At 52.7% G+C, this 24,058-nt stretch overlaps 1 protein-coding gene across 1 annotated transcript in view; it reads right to left on the bottom strand.

Annotated features, from left to right (window-relative positions):
• Positions 1–24,058, bottom strand: part of SND1 (staphylococcal nuclease and tudor domain containing 1) — a 241,695-nt gene that overhangs the window by 117,959 nt on the left and 99,678 nt on the right. The window contains exon 12 of the mRNA XM_060279344.1: positions 9,818–9,918. Coding sequence (XP_060135327.1) covers positions 9,818–9,918 — 101 coding nt within the window. The remainder of the gene's footprint in view (positions 1–9,817; positions 9,919–24,058) is intronic.

Genomic DNA, 24,058 nt, shown 5'->3' with positions numbered 1-24,058 from the left:
GGGGGTGGAGACGCTCCTTCAGGTATATAGGACCGAGGCCATTTAGGGCTTTAAAGGTCAGCACCAACACTTTGAATTGTGCTTGGAAACGAACTGGGAGCCAATGTAGATCTTTCAAGACCGGTGTTATGTCGTCCGGGCGGCCACTCCCAGTCACCAGTCTAGCTGCCGCATTCTGGATTAGTTGTAGTTTAAAGATTAGGATTAAAATGCTTCCCTGCCTGCCTTTGCGCCCAGGACCTGCACGGCTCAAAATCAAGAAGTGGAAGAGTGTAAGACTGTCACGGTCCGGTCGGCGGGCGTCAGGACCAGAGGCAAGATGGTGGTGAAGAAGCAGGGTCGAAGGCAGAGGCGAAGGTCCACGGGGCACGAAGCAAGGCGAAGGCAAAGCGAGGGTCCAGGAACAAGAAGCAAGGTGAAGGATCCAGGAACAAGAAGCAAGGCGAAGGTCCACGGGGCAGGAGCAAGGCGAAGGTCCACGGGGCAGGAGCAAGGCGAAGGCGAGGCAGGGGTCCAAGAAGCACGGCAGCAACAAGGCAAGGGTCCAAGGAACAGGAGGCCAGATGCAACCAGGCAGGGATAGTGTTGCTGTGGCAAAGAGCTGAAGGGAAATGCTGGGCTTTTATCCCTCCCAGCTCCTGCCACCAGGTGCAGTGAGATCTCAAGTGGCCTCACCTGGGTGATTACTCCTTGCCTCTCCAGCACAAGCTGAGGACTTCACCTGTGTGGCCACGCCTTGCTTCTCCAGCACAAGTTGAGGCATGCCCCAGTCCTGCAAAGCACTACAGGCCCCAGAGCCTGACTCCTGCCCATACTCCTGACAAAGACGAGCCTCCTGGATAAGGCCCATGGCGTTTCTAGTCCAGCACCCTGTGGCTTTTAGACATCAATAATAGGCTTCTCCTCCTCCCTGAATTAGTCCAATCCTCTTTCAGAGCCATCCAGCCTGTTGCCCATCCCTGCCTCCTGGGGGAGGGAGTTCCGTAGTTTAACTATGAGCTGCATGAAGGACTTCCTTTCATCCATGCCACCGTTATCCTAGAAGCAGGGTGACCCCAAGGGGGGGGAGGAGCCCTGTGGCTGAAAGAGCCCAGGATTTATTTTCACTCTGCAGAGCCCCCCACTCTCAACATCCCCTGCACGCAGGTCAGGGAGGGGAAAGCGGAGTGTCCTGTGGCTTCCCTCTCTTTTTGCCCCTGTTTCCCCCCGGAAGGTGGGGCGCAGAAAAAGCCCCACCTGCTCATTTTAATTTATGTGTCCCCCCCCCTAAAATTTATACACTTTGTGATTATTATTTTTAAAACAAACAAACTCAAAGAAGTTTACAAAACGATAAAGCAATAAAATTACTAAGGGAAAAAAAATAACAACTGAGCACGGGGAAAGTCACAAGACTGAAGCAGGTTAAAACTCCCATCAACTTTCCATGCATCTGGGTGAGGAATGCTTTCCAGGGGACAGGAAAGGCGTTTGCTTCACGTCAAGAGGCAGGGAGTTCCAGAGCGCAGGCACTTGCCGGGCTGAAAAATAGATTTCCTACACTGAAGAGGGATTTGCTGGCAGCGCCAGTCCCATCAAGCGCAGCGGTCAAATGGGCACACATGGAGCAAGGCAATTTATTTCCTTCCACGTGGGGATGGCTTCAAAGCAAAGAATGCAAACTACAGTGGTGCCTCGCAAGACGAATTTAATTTAAAAAAAATTCATTCAGTAGCACCTTAAAGACCAACTAAGTTTTTATTTTGGTATGAGCTTTCATGTGCATGCACACTTCAAATAAAAACTTAGTTAGTCTTTAAGGTGCTACTGAAGGAATTTTTTAAATTTGTTCTGTGAGTCAATTCGTTTTGCAAAAAATTCGTCTTACGAATCCCATAGGAATGCATTGATTGATTTATTTTTGCCCATAGGAACGCATTGATTGAATTTCAATGCATTCCTATGGGAAACCGCAATTCGCTAGACGAATTTTTCACAAAACGAATTCGTCTTGCGAGTCAACCTCCGATCGCAAAACCCATTCGTCTAGCGAAAAATTCGTCTAGTAGGGCATTCGTCTAGCGAGGTACCACTGTATTGATGCAAAATAGAAAAATTCCTTCAGTAGCACCTTAAAGACCAACTAAGATTTTATTTTGATATGCGCTTTCGTGTGCATGCACACTTCTTCAGATACACACTGTATTGATGTGTGTTTGAAGCCAGCGGCCAAGCATCAGGCTTTGGGGGCTCCCAGAGATGTGGGCGCCCCTCCTTGAAGGCGCAGGCAGGGCTTGGCACTGTGGGCTGAGCTGCCAAACTCCCACAGCCCTGGCAAGGGCCTCAACCCTCCTGCTCCTCTGCCGGGAGCCTCTCTGCCTCCCCTGTGATTGGCACGAGTCCAGCGCCCGCCACATCCCAGCGCTGCACGAAGGCCCTCATGGCTGGCCTGGAGCTGCCGCAGCCGCCTCAAAGGGGGTGGGCGGGCAAGAGAAGAGCCAGAAATAGGCCGGGCAGAGATGGGGGAGAAGATCTGCAAAGGAGGAAGCGGCTGCCAAGAGAAGCGGCAGCTGCAGAGTCACCGCGCGAAATGCCAGGCATCCAGGAATAAGCCGCCGCTGCCACACCTCCTATTTCAGGCAGGCAGTTGCCGGGCACCCGCGGCACGAGGAGCCCACCTTCCCAGGCAGCTGCCTCCCACCCGGTGCGGAAGAATCACGAGCGGCTCCAAGGACGTAAACAGGGTGCCCCCCCCCACAAGGCAGCTGCAAGCAGCAGCCCCCCAGAGAGGAAAGGAAGCGCCCCCAAGGCTGCTCCTCTGTGGGCAGCTGCGTCCCCCTCTCTCCTCGCCTCTTGCCGCCCCACCCAAAACTTGTGGGGAGCTGGAAGGAGGCCAGAGGGGCACAGGGCTTCTCCCCAGGGGGGAAAAAGGAAGCTGCCAGCGAGGAGCGCTGAGTCTCTGCTCTGTGCAGGCAGTTCGGGTGCCGCCCACTGAAGTTTGGCACCTCTCGCATTCGCCAGGCGAGGTTGTCGGTTGGTGTTTGTGCCGACGCTCAGAGCTGGAGGGGAAGAGGGGGGAGAAGGGCAACCGTGGCCGGGGGGGGGGGAGAGAGAGAGGCAGCGCATGCTGGCAAGGTATCCCCATTCAGCATCTGAGCCCCGCGGGCAGCGCCCGGAAGCAGCCAGGCACATCCCTGGCAGGCAGCCACGGGAGCCATCTCTCCACGGGAGCCATGCCAGCCAGGGGGGCAACCAGGGGCTCTGCGCCTGCGCCAAGGCCAGCCGGGCACAAGCGCCAGGGAGGCAGAGGAGCCTCCCGTGTCAAATTCCCAGGGGCGGGGCAACCTGCCTGCCCTGGGAGGGGGGCCAGCCGCCCTGGGGGTGGGGGCACCTCCAAGCAAGCCTATCTCAGCTACAGACCAGGAGCAGAGACCCAGTTTGGGGGCTGCAAAGAGGACTGCCTGCGGGTACCAGGGCATGGAGGAGGGTGAGGAGAGGAGACAACGCTTCTCGCCGCTTTCTAATCTCACAGGGAGGAATTCCACCCAGTTTTACTCAAGAGAAGACCTATTTCTGGAATCATAGAATGGTGGAGCTGGAAGGGACTCTGAGGATCATCAAGCCCAGGCACCCCCAAACTCGGCCCTCCAGATGTTTTGGGACTACAATTCCCATCATCCCTGACCACTGGTCCTGTTAGCTAGGGATGATGGGAGTTGTAGTCCCAAAACATTCGGAGGGCCAAGTTTGGGGGTGCCTGATCTAGCCCAACCCCCTAAGCTAGCCACGTCCATTAATTTCAGTGGGTCTGCTCTGTGCAAAATGAAGCTCAAATGCCACCCTCCGGGGGTGTGTGTCTGCTTGGCCCTCAGAACTCTCCCCTCGCACCCCCCCCCACCCTGGCCTGCATCCCGTCCTCATACGGCCTCTTGCTTTCGGGCAGAGAGGCTTGCATGAAGCTCTGCAGGAACGCTCCTGCTGCACAGAGGCAAAAATGGACACTCCTGCCCCCTTCCTTTTCTGCCTCTGGCCCCTGGGAGGTTGCCGGAAGAGAGGCCGGCTGCCCCCAGCAGCCGGGGGCTTTGTCCCTGGGTGCTGCCATTCAGCATCTCGCAGGCTCTTCCCCAGAGCCAGCTGCATCTTTGCCAGATGCCAGCCAACCGAGGCATCGAATAGGAAGAAAGAAGATTCCACCTACAAGAAAGAAGATTCCACCTCAACATTAGGAAGAACTTCCTGACAGTAAGAACTGTTCGGCAGTGGAATTTGCTGCCAAGGAGTGTGGTGGAGTCTCCTTCTTTGGAGGTCTTTAAGCAGAGGCTTGACAGGCATATGTCAAGAATGCTTTGATGGTGTTTCCTGCTTGGCAGGGGGTTGGACTGGATGGCCCTTGTGGTCTCTTCCAACTCTAGGATTCTATGATTCTATGAAGTGATTTGCAGAAGAGGAGCAGCAAGGAGGGGATCTGGAGCAGCTGCCTGGGGTGGAGGGAGGCAAGGAACACAGCCCATGCAGGTCCGAGGCGCTTCCCAGGCGCATGCAGGCTTCCCTTCCTGCCTGCCTGCCTTCTTCACGCAGCACAGTTAACCCGTGGAACTCCCTCCCACAGGATTAGGTACAGGTAGGTAGCCGTGTTGGTCTGACGTAGTCAAAACAAAAAATTTAAAAAATTCCTTCCAGCAGCACCTTGGAGACCAACTCTTCATGCATGCACACTGCATGCACACTTCTTCAGATCTGAAGAAGTGTGCATGCACACGAAAGCTCATACCAATGACAAACTTAGTTGGTCTCTAAGGTGCTGCTGGAAGGAATTTTTGTTTGTTTGTTTGTATCCCTCCCACAGGAGGCAATGATGGCCACCAACTTGGATGGCTTTACAAGAGGATTGGGGAAAGTCCTGGAGGAGGCTAGTAGCCAGGATGGCTCTGCTCTGCCCCCCCCCCCTATACTTCTGCATGCTGGTTTTTATTTACAGTGGACCCTCGAGTTATGTACGCTCTGGATACGTAACGTTCGGGTGGCAAATGCAGCAAACCCGGAAGTGTATACTTCTGGGTTTCACCGCGTGCGCAGAAGCGCTGTATTGTGCCATGCACGGGCGCAGAAACAGCGCCTCCAGTTACGGACTTTTCAGGTTAAGTATGGACCCCCAGAACGAATTTAATTTGTATCCAAAGGGTCCACTGTGTTTCATAAAATTTATACACTGCTTTTTTTTATTTAAAAAATGGTTTTACAAAAAGATAAAACCATAAAACTGAAGGTGGTGGAATCGCAATCCTATTTTAAAACAGACCAACGTTAAAATATGAAAAGAGATTTAGAATACTTTCTAAGCAACTGGGTAAGGTAAAGGTAAAGGGACCCCTGACCATTAGGTCCAGTCGTGACCGACTCTGGGGTTGCGCGCTCATCTCGCATTATTGGCCAAGGGAGCCGGCGTATAGCTTCCAGGTCATGTGGCCAGCATGACAAAGCCGCTTCTGGCAAACCAGAGCTGCACATGGAAACGCCGTTTACCTTCCCGCTGTAGCGGTTCCTATTTATCTACTTGCATTTTGATGTGCTTTCGAACTGCTAGGTTGGCAGGAGCTGGGACCAAGCAACGGGAGCTCACCCCGTCACAGGGATTCGAACCGCCGACCTTCTGATCAGCAAGCCCTAGGCTCAGTGGTTTAACCACAACGCCACCTGGGTCCCTGTTCTGGGTAGACTAGTCTAAACTGGGTAGGCTAGTCTAAACGTTTTCATCAGCCGCCGGAAAGAATGCAGCAAAGGCTCCTGCTTGATCTCAACCGATTCCTCCATTTCCAGAAGCGCCAGGAGGAAAGGAGGGATCTTGTGCTCAAAGACTTCCTTCCCTCCCGCAGACGCACCTGACTCCTGCCCGCAACTTAGCAAAAAAATATGGCTGCGCTTGGCAGGGGTGTCTGCCCAACGAGCAGCTGGGGCTCCAAATCCCTTGGCAGAGGCTGGCCCCTTCCCTCTGCACCCCTCCGCCCAGGAAGCGGCCACCTCCCTCTGCCACCAAGAGAGAGCAGAGTCAGAGCTGCCCCTTTGAGACGCAGAGCCGTCCGGCAGAGGGCAAGGGGACCCTGGTCTCTGCCCACCTCCATTCCCAGGACAATCACTCTGCCCCCTGGCTTGCCGCTGCCAGACCAGCATGGGAGGAGCTGTATTGCATGGCTCCCGCCAGGGTGGCAAGGGACCCAGGAAGGCCTTCCACGCTGAGCACCGCAGAGGCGCCCTGCCACTCCCATCCCAAGGAGTGGCAGGGGGCTCCGGGGGGTCCCTTGCAGCTCTGTGATGCCTTGACTCTGTGATCTGGCAGCACCCTTGAGGGGCACACGGGGGCAGGACTTTGCAGCCCTGCCAGGACTCTCAGGGCCCCCTCAGCTCTCCGCAAACAGCTGTCCCCACCCCCTCCCTCAGAAGCCCCCCTTGCTCCATCTACCAAACGGCCGATCTGCCCTTTCAAGGCTGAGGTTGGGGGTGGCAGTCAGAGGGAGAGCAGAGCAGGGGGAGGAAAACACAAGTGCAAACCCTCCACCCCACCCCACCCCACCCCCCGGGACTCTTGCCGCAACCAGCATATCAAATGGACATGCAACGGTTGGCTCCATCATTTGTCACGGTCGGAGGGCAGCAAGCTCCTGGCCCCACGGTGCCAGAATGCACACGCAGGGCACGTCCAAGGTCTCTGCGGCCCCACAAGCCATTAGGGGGCTGGGGAGGCAGGTCCTAGTGGAGGGAAGCAGAGGCTGCAGCGGCGGATGGCGCCCAGCATGGCCTGCTTGGTGGTCTCTGGAGGTCTCCAAGCCTTCCTCATCATGCAGTCAGGAGGTCCTAGAACTGTAGAATTGGAAAGGACCCTGAAGGGGCAATCCAGTCCCACCCCCTGCAATGCAGGAATCTCCACCAAAAAAAAAACCTGACCCGAGCTGGAAAAGCTCCCTCCCCAGGGGCTCCCAAGGAGATCCAGCCAGCCAGCCCCCCCCAAAGCCGCCTTCGGGGCTCGAAAGGCCCTGCAGCAGCTCTGGCCTCTGGGGGGTGGCAATGGGGTCGGCACAGGTGACTCTCTCACGCAAGACCCACATGAAAGAATGGGGCTGGGCGAGCGCGGATGAAAGCTGGAGAGGGAATCTTGTTAAACTGTGGAAGAGCAGCATTGCCTCTCAAAGGGAAGCTGAGCGAGAGAAGCAGCCGCAGAGAGCTCTCTGCTCTCCCACAAACACGGAACGCAGACCCTAATTTCCTCCGGAAAATCGAGCCGGGAGGCTTTCAAAGGCAGCCTCACTCCCCGAGTGAGCAGACTCTTCTGCCTTAAGAGCGCTTTTGACAGATCAGACGTCGGGGGGTGGGGGGGTTGGCAAACGGCCCGCAGGCAGCAAGAGGCAGGCATGTTGTGGGGCGTCCTGGCACGAAAATTTCTGGGGCAGGGACAGAGAGGCCCAAACCCCACAGGGCAGGAAGGCAGGCCCAGCCTCCATCTCCAAAGCTCAGCAGGGCTTGGCCACAGGGAAGCTGCCTTACACAGCCTACAATGGCTGGCAGCAGCAGCAGCTCCGCAGGGTTTCCGGGAGAGAGTCTCTCGCACTCCGACCCAGAGAAGCCGCTGGGGACTGAAGCAGGCGCCTTCAAGGGCGGGGCTTGCCCCCTGAGCCATGGTCTTGGGCACAGATGAGCCACCCTCTGCCCGGGGGCCCCCAAGGTCTTCTGCCTCTTCCCCATGAGTCCCGCCACTGAGCTACGGCGCAAGCCGTGAGAAAGGGAGAAGGTGGGCTCCTCTTGCCCAGGGAAGAAGCCGCGAGGGCAGGTGAGGAGAAGCAGAGGAACCTGATTGGCTGGGAAAAGGACTCGTCTCCTGCCACTGGGGCGGGGGGGGGGGCTGAGAAAGGACTCAACGGATGAGTCAACAGGAGTCACGGAATCCCAGAACTGCAGAGCTGGAAGTGACCCTGAGGGGCATCTAGTCCAACCCCCAGCAATGCAGGACTCTTTTGCTCAAGGTGAGGCTCGAACCCACGACCCCGATAGCTGAGCTATCCCAGGAGGTTACGTTGCAAGAAAGGCGATTCCAACTAAGTATTCGGACAAACTTTCTGACGGTAAGAGCCGTTCAGCAGTGGAAGAGGATCCCCCCCCCCCAGGAGACGGTGGGCTCTCCTTCCTTGGAGGTTTTCAAGCAGAAGTTGGATGGCCATCGGTCATGGATTCTTGAGCAGTGATTCCTGCATGGCAGGGGGTTGGGCTGGATGACCCCTTGGGGTCCCTTCCAATTCTACAACGCCTCAGCATCCACCGCCAGCTGCTGGGCACCACAAATGGCCTTCTCCCCCCTGGGGCCCCTGAGTCGCCCCCTGAGAAGATCTTGCGGGGCTGGGTGGGCCACCTGGGGCTCTTCTGGCATCCTTCACGGGCCAGCCTCCCCCCTACCCAGTGTCGGATTTATGTATAAGCTATAGCTTAGGGCCCCACTCTCTTGGGCGCCCCCCAAAAATATACTTCTTCTTAATTGTATTTCACTATTAATATACTTCTTCTTAATTGTATTTCAGTTCAACAATTACTTCGATACAGTACATATTTTGTTAGGTATAAATGGCTTGTGATACCTATTAGGTCCATCAATTACCAAACAGCATGGTTCTGTCCTCTCCCCCATGCTTTTTAACATCTACATGCAGCCGCTGGGAGAGATCATCAGGGGGTTTGGGCTGGGTGTTCATCAGTATGCGGATGATACCCAGCTCTACCTCTCTTTCAAATCAGAACCAGTGAAGGCGGTGAAGGTCCTGTGTGAGTGCCTGGAGGCGGTTGGAGGATGGATGGTGGCTAACAGATTGAGGTTGAATCCTGACAAGACAGAAGTTCTGTTCGTGGGGGACAGGAGGCGGGCAGATGTGGAGGATTCCCTGGTTCTGAACGGGGTAACTGTGCCCCTGAAAGACCAGGTGCGCAGCCTGGGAGTCATTTTGGACTCACAGCTGTCCATGGAGGCACAGGTCAATTCTGTGTCCAGGGCAGCTGTCTATCAGCTCCATCTGGTACACAGGCTGAGACCCTACCTGCCTGCAGACTGTCTAGCCAGAGTGGTGCATGCTCTAGTTATCTCCCGCTTGGACTACTGCAATGCGCTCTACGTGGGGCTACCTTGGAAGGTGACTCGGAAACTACAACTAATCCAGAATGCGGCAGCTAGACTGGTGACTGAGTGGCTGCCGAGACCACATAACACCGGTCTTGAAAGATCTACATTGGCTCCCAGTACGTTTCCGAGCACAATTCAAAGTGTTGGTGCTGACCTTTAAAGCCCTAAACGGCCTCGGTCCAGTATACCTGAAGGAGCGTCTCCACCTCCATCATTCTGCCCGGACACTGAGGTCCAGCACCGAGGGCCTTCTGGCGGTTCCCTCGTTGCGAGAAGCCAAGTTGCAGGGAACTAGGCAGAGGGCCTTCTCGGTGGTGGCGCCTGCCCTGTGGAACGCCCTCCCAACAGATGTCAAAAAGGAAAACAACTACCAGACTTTTAGAAGACATCTGAAGGCAGCCCCGTTCAGGGAGGCTTTTAATGTTTAATAGATTATTGTGTTTTATTCTTCTGTTGGAAGCCGCGCAGAGTGGCTGGGGAGACCCGGCCAGATGGGCGGGGTATAAATAATATATTATTATTATTATTATTATTATTATTATTATTATTATTATTCAACACAAAAAAACAGCGACAATTTGTTGTTGACAAAGAACAGCTGGACATAGAAACGGCCCCATTACTTTCAGTAGCTTAAAGCCGCATCAAAGCTCAATCCGGCCCCTGCCCGGACCCCATACTCACATGCCGCCGATGGTGACGGTGGCGCAGGTGCGCTCCGAGAAGGCGGGGGCCGTGTCCGTGGCGCTGCTAGCTGGCCGGATGTAGTCCACCGTGACATTGACCTAGAAGGAGAGGCAGGCAGAGGTGAAGGAGCAGCAGCGGCAGAGGCTCAAGGAGGGGAGACCTCGTGGCAGACAGCAGGAGACGCCCGTTGCAATGGACAGGCAGAAAGGCGCCTCTCTGCCCGGAGGAAGCTATCCCAGCTCAGTACCAGTTAGGCAGTTCCGCTGCTTCTGGGGCAAGCTGGGGGGGGGGGAGGCGGCAACCGTGGACTGGAATGGGCAGGGCCAGGGAGCTGGGCAGGAGGTGGGCACCGCAGGGCTGGCTCCACTTGCCAAACAGAAGAAGCAAGAAAGGAAGGGCCACGGAGTGTGGCAGAAAGCAAACCGTGAGAACAGGTCCCCAAAATACGAGCTTAGTCATTTTGCGAATAAAGTTGAGAAAAGACGGTATAGATGAAGTATAATATATAGTGGCAAAAAATAACGAGAAAACCATGGACGGGTGGAAGGGAAGTCAATTATCTTTTTTTCTGAAAATTGATAAATAGAATCTTTAAAAAGTAAGTGAGGGGTGAGGCCGCGGGAGGGATCTGAAAACATCCCCACCAGAATGGCATATCAAGTTGATGGACTACACCGAAATGGCTCAGGAATCAAGAAGAGAAGAAATTTTAAAAAGAATGGGAAATGTTTATAATGTACTGTACAGTGGTACCTCGGTTTAAGTACACAATTGGTTCTGGAAGTCTGTACTTAACCTGAAGCGTACCTAACCTGAAGTGAACTTTCCCATTGAAAGTAATGGAAAGTGGATTAATCCGTTCCAGACGGGTCCGCGGAGTACTTAAACGGAAAGTACTCAAACCAAAGCGTACTTAAACTGAGGTATGGCTGTACGTATATACAAAATCATTGTAAAAAGGTGAGAGCAGTAGCAGGATTTTAAACACACTTGTAACGTAACAGAAAGTATAGATAATCTGGGGAAATGAAAAATTGGAAAAGTATTGATATGCAGTTGAGATAGAATCAATAGGACCCACGGAAGGGATGGGGGGGAAGTCAGGAGATTCAGAGTCATCTCGGTGATTAGATTTGGAAATGGTTTTGTTGCGTGTTTAAATTTTTGAAAATCAAATAAAAAATTATTACACACACACACACACACACACACACACACACACACACACAAACCTCCCCACCTATTTAGTCTGCAAACCTATTTAGTCTGCATGCAGGGACTCCCTCGTCCTGCAAGAACGGAGGGGAGAGGAAGCACCCATACCCAACTCCTCCCCCTCCCCCCCCCCCGCTGCCTCCCTGCAAGCCTGCTCAATCCTCTGCCTTAAGGCTGGGGGTGGGAAGTCAGAGGACCCTTGAGCCCACAGGCAGGCAGGCAGGCAGGGCAGGCAGAGCAAGAGCCCCCAGCCCCACCCCCGGCGGCTGCCACAGTGCAGAGGGCAGCCCAGGGTACGCCTCCCTGCCTGCTGCCAGCAAGAAGGGCTTTGCTGCGAAGGTAGCATCTGATGTGCCAGCAGGAGGCCCATCAAGGCAGCACATGCTGCAGCAGCGAGAGCCTGCCAGGTTGTGCTTAGACAAGGCGCTCGGAGGCTCAGGCCGGCAGGAGAAGGCGGGCGCTGGCCCAGGGACGGGCAAGAAGCACCAGCACAGAGGAGGAGGAGGAGGAGGAGGAGGAGGAGGAGGAGGAGGAGGAGGAGGAGGAGGAGGAGGAGGAGGAGGAGGAGGAAGAGAAGCTGCAGGCCCAGAGGCAGAAGCGCCCGAGGCTTCCCGCTTCTGCTTGATGGATTGCAAGAGCATCTGAACGCAAGAAAAGCTTGCTGGATTAGGCCCAAGGCCCGACCAGATGCCTCAATGGGAAACCAGGAAGCAGGAGCCGAGCACAAGAGCTCCCCTCCCCTCCTGTGGTTTCCAGAAACTGCGATTCAGAAGCATGGCTGCCTCTGGCCACGGAGGCCGGGCAGAGCTCGCCAGTGCCATTTGGGGAAACGGGTGCAATTGCACCAAGCGCCAGGTCTGGGTCCGGAGCAGCCCACCCCATGCGCCTGGATTCTGCTTAGAGTTAGCACACCAGCTGCCCTGGGTGGCACAGAAGCATGTGAGGCTAAATGGCTGACACAGGACTCCTCCACCCTACCGTCCTCTGAGGAATATGGGGACATTCAGGGCAGGCAGGGTGTTGAAGCCAAGGCTGCTTTCAGAAGCATTTGCAGGAGTGTGAAGCATTCACCGAAATGAGGTGTTGCTGGGTTACCTGAACTGGAACAGAGAGTGGGTCAGTAACAAATGAGGACCCCCTCCCCCCCCAACCACCACCACTCATGGTCAAGATGAGCAGGGAGGGTGTGGGAAGGAGCTCTCACCCAGGAACACCCTGCCTGAGCCTTTCAAGACTCAGAAACTGCAAGAATTGTGTGGTTTCTCCCCCTTTCCCAGAAAGACACATCTGGAGGATTAGCCAAACAAAGAGCTCGGCACTCACATGAACTAACTCTTGGGGAAATGGTGCGATGCAGCCAAGTGCAGGCGCTCGGCTCCTCTGTGTAGATCAGGACTAGCTCTCAGCGCATTTCATGCAAATTATCTGCATCCCGCCTCTTGACAGAAGCATTTGAAGCGGCTGCATGCACAAGTTAAAGGCAAGGCAACAGAGACCAGCCCTGAAAGCGTCAGGGGCGAACTCAATCACTGACCCATTCATTGAAAGGCCACTAAAATGCCCAGAATAAACTGACAAGAGCTTCAGAAGGACGGACGCCCCCAGAGTTAAGTGCTGGTTGAATAGGCAGAGGGAGCAAGCCTCCCAGATGAGGTGCAAGAAGGGCAGGAGGGAGCCACCCTCCTCCCCAACATAGGACCTCCGCAGCCAGCGAGCCGTTCAGAGGGGAGGGACCCAGGCCGCTGAGAGCACAGAGAGACCCCCTTGATGCCTTCTGAAAGCACCCCATTCTCCCACCCTATCAGAATTCCCTCCTTCCCATTTACTTATAGAATCAGAGAGCTGGAAGGGACCCCCAAGGTGCATCTAGCCCAACCCCCCAACCCCCGCCGGCAATGCAGGAATCTCAGCTGAAGCATCCGTGACAGAGGGCCATCCAAGCTCTGCTTAAAAACCACCAATGAATGAGAACCCACCACCTCCCAAGGAAGGCCATTCCACTGCTAAACAGCTCTAGCCGTCAGAAGGTTCTTCCTGAAGCCTCCAGGAAAGGAGGGGGGTGTTTCTCTTCTGAAGCCCTGCCCAGTCAGTTTACAGAGCTTGATGGACCAACTTGCTGTATCACAGGTTCCAAGGTTTCTTCCAAAGGGACGCAGGTGGTGCTGTGGTCTAAACCACAGAGCCTCTTGGGCTTGCCGATAAGAAGGTCGGCGGTTTGAATCCCCGCGAGGGGGTGAGCTCCCACTGCTCGGTCCCAGCTCCTGCCAACCCAGCAGTTCGAAAGCACGCCAGCGCAAGTACATAAATAGGTACCGCTGCGGGCGGGAAGGAAAACAGCATTTCTGTGCGCTCTGGCTTCCATCACAGTGTTCCGTTGCGCCAGAAGCGGTTTAGCCCTGCTGCCCACGTGACCTGGAAAACTGTCTGCGGACAAACACCAGCTCCCTCGGCCTGAAAGCGAGATAAGCACTGGAACCTCACCATCGCCTTTGACTAGACTTAACCGTCCAGGTTAACCGTCCAGTGTTCTCGAAGCTACGAACATGAGTTTGACCAAACTGCGGGAGGCAGTGCAAGACAGGAGTGCCTGGCGTGCTATGGTCCATGGGGTCACGAAGAGTCGGACACGACTAAACGACTAAACAACAACAACAACAACAACTGTCCAGGGGTCCTTTACCCTTTTTTACATCTTCTTCTAAACTCTTTCCCCTGGTTGCAGAGAACAAACTGACAATCTTAGCTGAACTGTAGTAAGAAAGGAAGAGAGGAGGCAGGAGGTCTTTGTTCAAGACACTTTCTCCAGGAAAGACCCCCAACAGGGAGACCAGCCACAGCATAGAATCATAGAGTTGGAAGAGACCACAAAAGCCGTCCAGTCCAACCCCCTGCCAAGCAGGAAACACCATCAAAGCACTCTTGACATATGCCTGTCAAGCCTCTGCTTAAAGATCTCCTTGGTAGGAAATTCCACTGCCAAACAGCTCTTACTGTCAGGAAGTTCTTCCTAATGTTTAGGTGGAATCTTCTTTCTTGTAGTTTGAATCCATTGCTCCGTGTCCACTTCTGCCCAAGTGTAGTACTTTACATTTCTCCTTGTTAAAATTCATCTTGTTTGCTTTGGCCCAGTTGTCTAATCTGTTCAGGTCATTTGGAAGTGTGATCCTGTCCTCTGGGGTATTAGCCACCCCTCCCAATTTGGTGTCGTCTGCAAACTTGCTCAGGATGCCCTCAAGCCCATCATCCAAGTCATTGATAAAGATGTTGAATAAGACTGGGCCCAAGACAGTACCCTGTGGCACCCCACTAGTCACTACTCTCCAGGATGAGGAGGAGCCATTGATGAGCACCCTTTGGGTTCGGTCAGTAAGCCAGCTACAAATCCACTGAATGGTAGCATTGTCTAGCCCACATTTTACCAGCTTCTTTACAAGCAGTTTCAAGGCTGTCATATGCAGGGCGAGTTGTCAAGGAGGGGTCACCAATGTGAGCCCCCCTCGCATGTCCTGTCTGCAGGCACCTTTGCAACGCGGAGCTGGTCTGCCAAAGGGCCTGGTGCCCAAAGCCAGCTCCCCACAGAGCACTCACTCACCTCACAGTAGAAGTCAGCTAACGCCTAATGAAATCGCTTGGAAACACGGATGTCGTGTGCAAACACACTTTCCGTGTTGGCGGGCAGAGAAGCCACCCCACAAGGTGGTGCCCACGGCACAGTCCAAAAGTACAAGCGTGCCCACGGGCAGGAAAGCACATGGCGGGTCCTGCGCAGAAGAGCTGTGGCCTCAGAGCTCGAGGGGCTTGGAGAGCCGCCACTCCAGGCCGGTGGTCACAGGGCTTTGCGAGCAAACAAGGACTCTTCAAGCAAATGCTGGGAGGTGGAGGGTTTCAAGAGCATCTCGTGCACTGCCAAGAGGAACACCGGCTACTGGTGCATCATCACATGCATGCACGCGCACACACACACACACAGCGCCTCTCTCTTTCTCTCAGCGCCTTCCGGGTTCATCCCTCTAGCTCCACAGGCTCCCTGCCACCGCGGAGGGGAGGCAGAGACAGGCAGCGTTCAAGCCCATCAAGGCCGCAAGAGCGCCTTTAAAGCCCTTTCAAACTGTCTGGACTTTTACAAGCCCTGAGCATAACAATGCAAAGAGGTGCTGTCGACTCAAGCGGATCACTCTCTCTCTCTCTCTCTCTCTCTCTCTCTCTCTCTCTCTCACGCGCGGCAACCTCATCATATTCCGCTAGCTGCGCAGAAAGGAGCTTCTGCCAGGAGAGAGCCAATTAAGGGTAAGGGGGTTAAAGCAAGTCCTGGCGGGGAAACTATTGCCATGACAAGCAGGCAGGGGAAAGAGACGACCCTGATTCCACAAGGCAGGTTTGGGAACCAAAATGGTCACAGGGTCAGCCAGCTCCTCAGCAAAGACAGGGGTGGACAGGCCAGCCCCCCCCCAACCTCTCTTCACCTCCCTGGGATTGGGAAAGAGAATGAAGTTGGGTGGCATCTTCAATGAACTCCCCAGCTGAGGCTCACCTTCCCAGGTGCAACTATGCAGAGTTGGCAAGCACCAACTGAGTGGGGCCAGGTCACCAAACCCATCAGAAGATCTGGGTGGATGAGGCCTGTGGCCCCTCCAGTCCAGCATCCTGCTCTCGCACTGGCCAGCCAGATTCCCCAAAGGGAAACAAGCAGGATTCGAACACAAGAGAAACACTCTCCCCTCTTGCGGTTTCCAGAAACTAGGGTGCAGAAACGTTGCTGCCTAAGGTAAGGTAAAGGTAAAGGACCCCTGGTTAAGTCCAGTCAAAGGCGACTATGGGGTTGCAGCGCTCATCTCGCTTTCAGGCCCAGGGAGCCGGCGTTTGTCCGCAGACAGCTTTCCGGGTCATGTGGTCAGCAGGACTAAACCGCTTCTGGCGCAACGGAACACACAGAGCGCACAGAAATGCTGTTTTCCTTCCTGCCGCAGTGGTACCTATTTATCTACTTGCGCTGGTGTGCTTTCGAACTGCTAGGTTGGCAGGAGCTGGGACAGAGCAGCAGGAGCTCACCCTGTCGTGGGGATTCGAACCGCCGACCTTCTGATCGGCAAGCCCAAGAGGCTCAGGGGTTTAGACCACAGCGCCACCCTCATCCCTGTTGCTGCCTAAGCCCTCCCCTTACTGGGCACCTTCTTCCACATGTGGTGGAAGTGGCCATTAGGCATGGGCTTCCCAAGACGTCTCAGCACCAGCCCATAGCTGCCAAGTTATCCCTTTTTTAAAGGGATTTTCCCTTATGCTGAATAAGCTTCCTCGCGAGAAAAGGGAAAACTTGGCAGCTATGCACCAGCCCGGCTGGCCCAGTTCCTTCCCAAAGACATTATTGAGGGAGGAGGCAAGGCCAGCGAAGCACAGACCTCTGCACCTGCCCCCCCCCCACCCGTTGCTGCAGGCCCCCTGCCCTGGGACACATCTTAACAGCAGGACAGTCGTACCCTATCCCTTATCAAAAACTTTCAATTAGAGGTTGCACCAAGCATATTACAAAAGAAATCAATAAAACACTAAAATCCCATGACAACAGTAACTGAATAAAAGTGTAGTTATAAGGTAGGTAGCCGTGTTGGTCTGAGGTAGTCGAAACAAAATAAAAAAATTCCTTCCAGTAGCACCTTAGAGACCAACTAAGTTTGTCAATGGTATGAGCTTTCGTGTGCATCAGTCCTTCCACATGGACTATCATTCTGCCCTTCCAAATCCCCACACATGTGGGGACTTGGAAGCATTTTTCTGCCATTTACGCCTGAAGGAGCACTTTCAACACACACAAGAACAAGACAAAGTAGAACAAACAAAATCTTCACAACACAACATCTCTCAGCCTCCTGGGGAACAACCACCAACCTCCCAACACATTAATGAACAGAACATTGATCACCAACTACCACCAAAAAAAATGTTACACAAAAAGGGACTCCACATGGACCCCTCGTGATGGACGCAGTACCACAACAAGGTATCTGAAGAAGTGTGCATGCACACGAAAGCTCATACCAATGACAAACTTAGTTTGTCTCTAAGGTGCTACTGGAAGGATTTTTTTCATTTTGTTTTGAATAAAAGTGTAAAACAGCAGAGAGAAACCTAGAGGCATCTCTGTATAATGTAAAAATGTCATTTCAAAAGTGTGGGCAAATGAACACACTTGCCCCACAGCCAGCCTTGGAGAGGGTTTCCGGGACAGCAGCGCGACCCCTGGCCATCGTCTTCCCAAGAAGAGGCCCCCTTTGGATGATCCCCAAAGGAAAAAACCCCAGCTTCCTTGATAAGCCCGACGCTTGATCCCCAAGGAAGGAACTGAGGCTAAAAGCAAGGCAAGTCACGTGACCCCACCCAAAGAGATTTGAAATCTGGGGAAGACTGGGTTCTTGGCTCAATGCTCACTCCCTTAACCACCATGCAAAACCAGCTCAGTGTCTCCACTCCCTTTTCAACTACCCCCCCGTCTCTTTGACTACCAATCTCACTCCGGCACATGCCCAAATAATTGTGATCGAGAAAAGGGATGTGAATACTTGCATGTATTGCACTGGGGAGTATAGCTTATTTTACATACAAAATGTGTTCTTTCCTTCCCTGAGAGGGGGGGGGGCTTCCCTGGGCTCTGCCTGTGAAATGGCATTTCCATTTGTGGTCTTCCTCACCAAGCACAACCGTTCGTTCCCGTCCCTCCCAATAACACATTGGCAAATCTTCTTAACTTCCACTCATTTGAAAGAGCTGAACAACGTTCAGGAAACAGAGGGAAAACAGCATGAAATTTGCATAATTTAGCCTTAATTTCCATTGTGAGACTCATTATCCATCTTTCTCGGTGCAGAACGTAGCCAGCTTTCTCCAAGGAGCTCCTGAAGAAGCAGCGGCAGGCAGGCAGGCAGCTCTCCCTGCAGCCCCAAGATTTCAGAAAGAGCAAACAAACATTGAATTGGGGTCTCTGTCTCTCCCACACCCCCATTTGCAGATTGGTTCAGTCACTGGAATCTCCCCTGCACCCTCCGCTGTGAGAAGAGGTGCAAAGAACTCGTTCTGCTTCTCCACAATCTCCTTATCCCTTTGACTCTCCTGTCATCCGAGGAGCCAACCACCTCCCTAGACCGTTTCCTGAGACAAATGAATTTAAAGAACGTCTCGCTGGCGGTCCTCATGTTCTCAGCAATGTGTTTCTCAAGGTCTTTTTTAAGCATCCTTTACCGTCTTCTTGCCTTCTCTCCCCACCTGGGTTTGTGTTCCGCTTTCTTTGGCCAGGACCTCTCCCCCCCCCCCCCGGAAGGCTTCTTCCCTCTAATTCCTTCCTCGACTGTGCGCATTAACACACGGGCATCCCCTGGGCCTTCATGGTTACTTTCCAGATCTGTGCTATACACTCCAGCGGAGTCTCTAATACTGTCTTTTTAAAGAACTCCCAAGCACTTGGGACCGATTTCCCCCTCTCAACTTTGCCTCTCGGCTTCCTTGTCACCAGCCTCCTCATTTGGGGAAGTTGCTTCCTCCAAAGTCAAGTGTGATGATGATGTCGGGTTTCCTGGGCAACTGGCCATTGAAACATTTATTTAATTTAACGGCATGATGGTCATGGCTCCCAACAGGCTCGACAACACTTACGTCTCGCACCAGGCCACCCATCCAAATTAATTCAGGGTCGCTGTCTCTCTGGTCGGTCCCATGACCAACTGCTACATGGCACAGTCATTGAGGGAATCCAGAAATTTTAGCTCGTTGACCCCATAATCTCACCCATACACTGAGACGCCCCAAGCCTATTTTTTAAAATAAATTTTTTTATTTGGTTTTTTCAGATTATTCAGATTTTTCAGAAATTTACAGTCACCTATCCAACATAGATACAAGATTCCAAAGAATCTCCTGGACTTTCCTCCTCCCCTTTGTGGGTCCTACTGTTAATCATTTCCTCCTGCATCTTTCATAGTAATCCAAATCCTTTACCTCTCCACTGTGTCCAAAATTCACCCTTAAACTACAAGCTGTGCCCGTCAAGCTGGCCCTGGAATTGGTAGCATTTCAGAGAAAGCCACCTTGGAACTCCTGGCTTTCTGTATCCTTCCCCAGCAACCCACATCTGGCACCCAGGACTAAATTTGTAGAGCTATGAAAGCAGCTGCTCTCCAAAGCCGGCAGGAGAAAACATCCAAGGGACAGATGGGCCTCCCCCAGCGAGAGGCAGCACACCCCACTGTGTACCTGCTCAGACCTGAGGCGTCAAATCCATTCTGAGTGTTCACAGAATGCCACCCGCCCTGGGCACACAGCCTAGAAGCTGGAGGAGGTTTTCTCCTGAGCAAAAGTTTCCTGGAAGGGCACGTTCTCGGGAGGTGGGGAGAGCAGGGTGGGCACAGAGCTCAAGCGCCCAGAAGCAGCAGCTCCTGCCTGCCAGCAGGGTGTAGCCCAAGACCACCCCCCAGATACACCACAGAAAAGGTGGTGTACAACAGAAATCTGAGTGCGTTGTTTTTATCCTGTCTGGCATCTCACCTCTTGCTTTTTCCTGTAAGGCCAATTGCAGTCATTAACAGTCGTCAACAGCTATCAATCAGTCAATCAATCACCCTTTCCCACCACCCTTCTGAGTAATACCCCTCCCCATCCTCTCACTATATATAAGCATCTGGTGACTTCTGGTTCAGTGTATCTGAAGAAGCTCAAACCAATGACAAACTTAGTTGGTCTCTAAGGTGCTACTTAGACCTTGCCAACAAAGGTCCGTATAGTTAAAGCTATGGTTTTCCCAGTAGTGATGTATGGAAGTGAGAGCTGGACCATCAAGAAGGCTGATCGCCGAAGAATTGATGCTTTTGAATTATGGTGCTGGAGGAGACTCTTGAGAGTCCCATGGACTGCAAGAAGATCAAACCTATCCATTCTTAAGGAAATCAGCCCTGAGTGCTCCCTGGAAGGACAGATCCTGAAGCTGAGGCTCCAATACTTTGGCCACCTCATGAGAAGAGAAGAATCCTTGGAAAAGACCCTGATGTTGGGAAAGATTGAGGGCACTAGGAGAAGGGGACGACAGAGGACAAGATGGTTGGACAGTGTTCTCGAAGCTACGAACATGAGTCTGACCAAACTGCGGGAGGCAGTGCAAGACAGGAGTGCCTGGCATGCTATGGTCCATGGAATTTTTTTATTTTGTTTTGGCAGGTTACCTGTTAATGGTCATTCGACTCGATTACCTGGGGAGCCTGGCCAGTCACAGGCTCACACCCTATTCCAGGGGTTCCCAACAAAATTTTCTCGAGAACCCCTCATCGAGCCGCTATTGTGACAAGGACCCCCATTAATTCCTAATCCTAAAATTAAAAAGTGAGAGCCAAATTAAGAGTCTTTTTATGTTGTTGTTTAGTCGTTTAGTCGTGTCCGACTCTTTGTGACCCCATGGACCATAGCACGCCAGGCACTCCTGTCTTGCACTGCCTCCCGCAGTTTGGTCAAACTCATGTTCGTAGCTTCGAGAACACTGTCCAACCATCTCATCCTCTGTCGTCCCCTTCTCCTTGTGCCCTCAATCTTTCCCAACATCAGGGTCTTTTCCAAGGATTCTTCTCTTCTCATGAGGTGGCCAAAGTATTGGAGCCTCAGCTTCACGATCTGTCCTTCCAGGGAGCACTCAGGGCTGATTTCCTTAAGAATTGATAGGTTTGATCTTCTAGCAGTCCATGGGACTCTCAAGAGTCTCCTCCAGCACCATAATTCAAAAGCATCAATTCTTCGGCGATCAGCCTTCTTTATGGTCCAGCTCTCACTTCCATACATCACTACTGGGAAAACCATAGCTTTAACTATACGGACCTTTGTCGGCAAGGTGATGTCTCTGCTTTTTAAGATGCTGTCTAGGTTTGTCATTGCTTTTCTCCCAAGAAGCAGGCGTCTTTTAATTTCGTGACTGCTGTCACCATCTGCAGTGATCAAGGAGCCCAAGAAAGTAAAATCTCTCACTGCCTCCATTTCTTCCCCTTCTATTTGCCAGGAGGTGATGGGACCAGTGGCCATGATCTTGGTTTTTTTGATGTTGAGCTTCAGGCCATATTTTGCGCTCTCCTCTTTCACCCTCATTAAAAGGTTCTTTAATTCCTCCTCACTTTCTGCCATCAAGGTTGTGTCATCTGCATATCTGAGGTTGTTGATATTTCTTCCGGCAATCTTAATTCCTGCTTGGGATTCATCTAGTCCAGCCTTTCGCATGATGAATTCTGCATATAAGTTAAATAAGCAGGGAGACAATATACAACCTTGTCGTACTCCTTTCCCAATTTTGAACCAATCAGTTGTTCCATATCCAGTTCTAACTGTAGCTTCTTGTCCCACATAGAGATTTCTCAGGAGACAGATGAGGTGATCAGGCACTCCCATTTCTTTAAGAACTTGCCATAGTTTGCTGTGGTCGACACAGTCAAAGGCTTTTGCATAGTCAATGAAGCAGAAGTAGACGTTTTTCTGGAACTCTCTAGCTTTCTCCATAATCCAGCGCATGTTTGCTATTTGGTCTCTGGTTCCTCTGCCCCTTCGAAATCTAGCTTGCACTTCTGGGAGTTCTCGGTCCACATACTGCCTAAGCCTGCCTTGTAGAATTTTGAGCATAACCTTGCTAGCGTGTGAAATGAGCGCAATTGTGCGGTAGTTGGAGCATTCTTTGGCACTGCCCTTCTTTGGAATTGGGATGTAGACTGATCTTCTCCAATCCTCTGGCCATTGCTGAGTTTTCCAAACTTGCTGGCATATTGGGTGTAGCACCTTAACAGCATCATCTTTTAAAATTTTAAATAGTTCAGCTGGAATAATAGTTCAGCTGGAAGAGTCTTTTTATATTTTATATTTATACGTTTTTTACAGTTGCAACAGAGTACTCCATCAGTATACAGTTAGTTTTAATTTTCAGTTCTTAATGAGATGAACCACTTTTTAACCAACGGTCCATTTTTAACTATGCAAACTGTAGCTTCCGCGAAAAACAACGCTTTGTTTACAAACACTACTGTTTTGCATAGAGGCAGTGCGCGCCAGGGAGGAGGGAGGGGAATGGAGAAGACAGGGTACCTGCGCAGTAGCGCACAAATGAAGCCGACGCGCGCAAAGCATCTTGGGGAGGTGAGCGTTAGTAGAATGCGCGCGCTGCCTCTTTGCAAAACAGTAGTGTTTGTAAAGCGCCACCTAACGGCATACAGCAGAACTACTGCCTCTATCTAATTCTAGTTTTGCGCTAGACTCTGCTCATGCAGGAAGCGGCCAAAACAAAAAATCTGTTATCATACGAAATATATTTAATATATATTTTTTTCTAATAGCATCTTGCGGACCCCTCTGGCATAGCCCGCGGACCACCTGTTGGGAACCATTGCCCTATTCATATCTTAAATGTGCCCTTAAGACAGGATTTGTGAGGAAAGAGACAATGGGGGGGGGTTTCCCACTTTGACCTTGCAGAGAAATATTTGAGGTCAATTTGTTCAGGACTTTTTTGTGTGGGGTTTCAGACATGTGGTTTATATATACAGTTATGAACCTTCATCTTTTATATATATATATGACCTTAAAATTCTTATAACAATAGTAAATATTTCAAGAAGGGAAACCCTCTGCAAGCAAAGCAAGGGGGTCCCCAAGAGGCAAAGAGCTTGTGGGCTCCATCCCCTTTCCTTCTCAAGACCCACAAGAAAAGGGGGTGGAGTACTGGGCTGCAGACCCTCCGCCCAGGAGAGAGGAGGGCAGGGTAGGATGAAAAGCAGAGGCCTGGGGTGATTGATGGAGAGGCACGGCCCCTCCCTGGAAGCCTCTTCCCAGCTCAGAGCAAGCCAGGAGGCCACCAAAGGAGGAGCTTCTTCCTGGCCCCACCATACTGGCTGGGAGGAGGGGGGGCTCCCCCCAGCCAATGACCCCCCCCCAGCATCTCCGCAGAAGAGCATCACTCCAGGCTCATTTCAAAGCAGGCGAGTGAGGCTGGTGCTTGGCAGAGGACTTCTGGCAGCAGGCAGAGATTGGAGGGGGGGGCTCCCAGGAAGCCCCCTCCCAGCCCCTCGCCAGAAGGGGAACAGCAACTTAGCAACACCCCCCTGACAGAGACTCGCCCCGGAAGAGCCCATGCTGGGGTCTGCTGCCTTTCCTGCTGCCTCTCTCTGTTCATTTGCCCTGCATCAAATTCTTCCGCACTGTTTTAACCTTTTCCTTTGCTGTTTCTTTAATGGGTTGCATTTCTTTTTCTCCTTGGGCAGCGCCTAGGGACACTCCACAAAAGGTAGCATACAAATACCCAAAATGCCTGAACGCCCAGCTACTTTTCTAACTGCCGTTCTCATCATCTCGGCATTTCGAATTTAGCAAAGGCGGCTGAAGATTACCTGAACAGCGAAGGCTCAGCTAAACTGGTGCAAGGGAGACGAAGTTGGTGCTCTGGGTTAAGTGATCATTTAACATCTCTCAATCCCCCCCCCACACACACACAATGGACTCTGTGAACATGAGCAGCGCCCGGCTGGCAGGATCTGGCCCAGGCCCGCCCAGCCCAGCCTCCTCTGCCAGGATCCCAGCAGCCAGCAGACAACCCTATTCTGGCTCTGGCTCTGTTTCGGAGGTTCCCATTGATAAGACACCTGGCAGGAGTTTCCAGGAACGCTTCTCTTTTTGCCCCTCAAAAAAGGGCTCGGCTGGGAGCTGTCTCTTCCCAGGACCCCTCGCCCTCATTGTAGCACCTTTAGAGACATGGGTGGGGGCTCTGGCCTGGCAGAGAGGCTGCCCCATTTGCCCCCCCTCATCAGACTGGGAGCTGCAGCTACTTCCTAGCCAGGACTCCTGCCCTCTCCATCTTCGGGGCTTCCTGTGTTTCGGGGGGAGCACGATGCCTAGCTCACTGGCCGACGCTTCTTTGTTTACTGTTTTCTCGTGCTTCCATTCCCTGCCCAAACTTTGGGGCCTTTATGAAATTATTTCTTACACTCAGGGAAGTTTTTGGACTACAATTCTCATCCTCCCATCCTG

Source organism: Zootoca vivipara, chromosome 10 (genome assembly GCF_963506605.1).
Source record: "Zootoca vivipara chromosome 10, rZooViv1.1, whole genome shotgun sequence".
Taxonomy (NCBI): Eukaryota; Metazoa; Chordata; class Lepidosauria; order Squamata; family Lacertidae; genus Zootoca; species Zootoca vivipara.
Note: the sequence above shows the minus strand (reverse complement) of the source record. Positions and strands in the feature narration are given on the sequence as shown.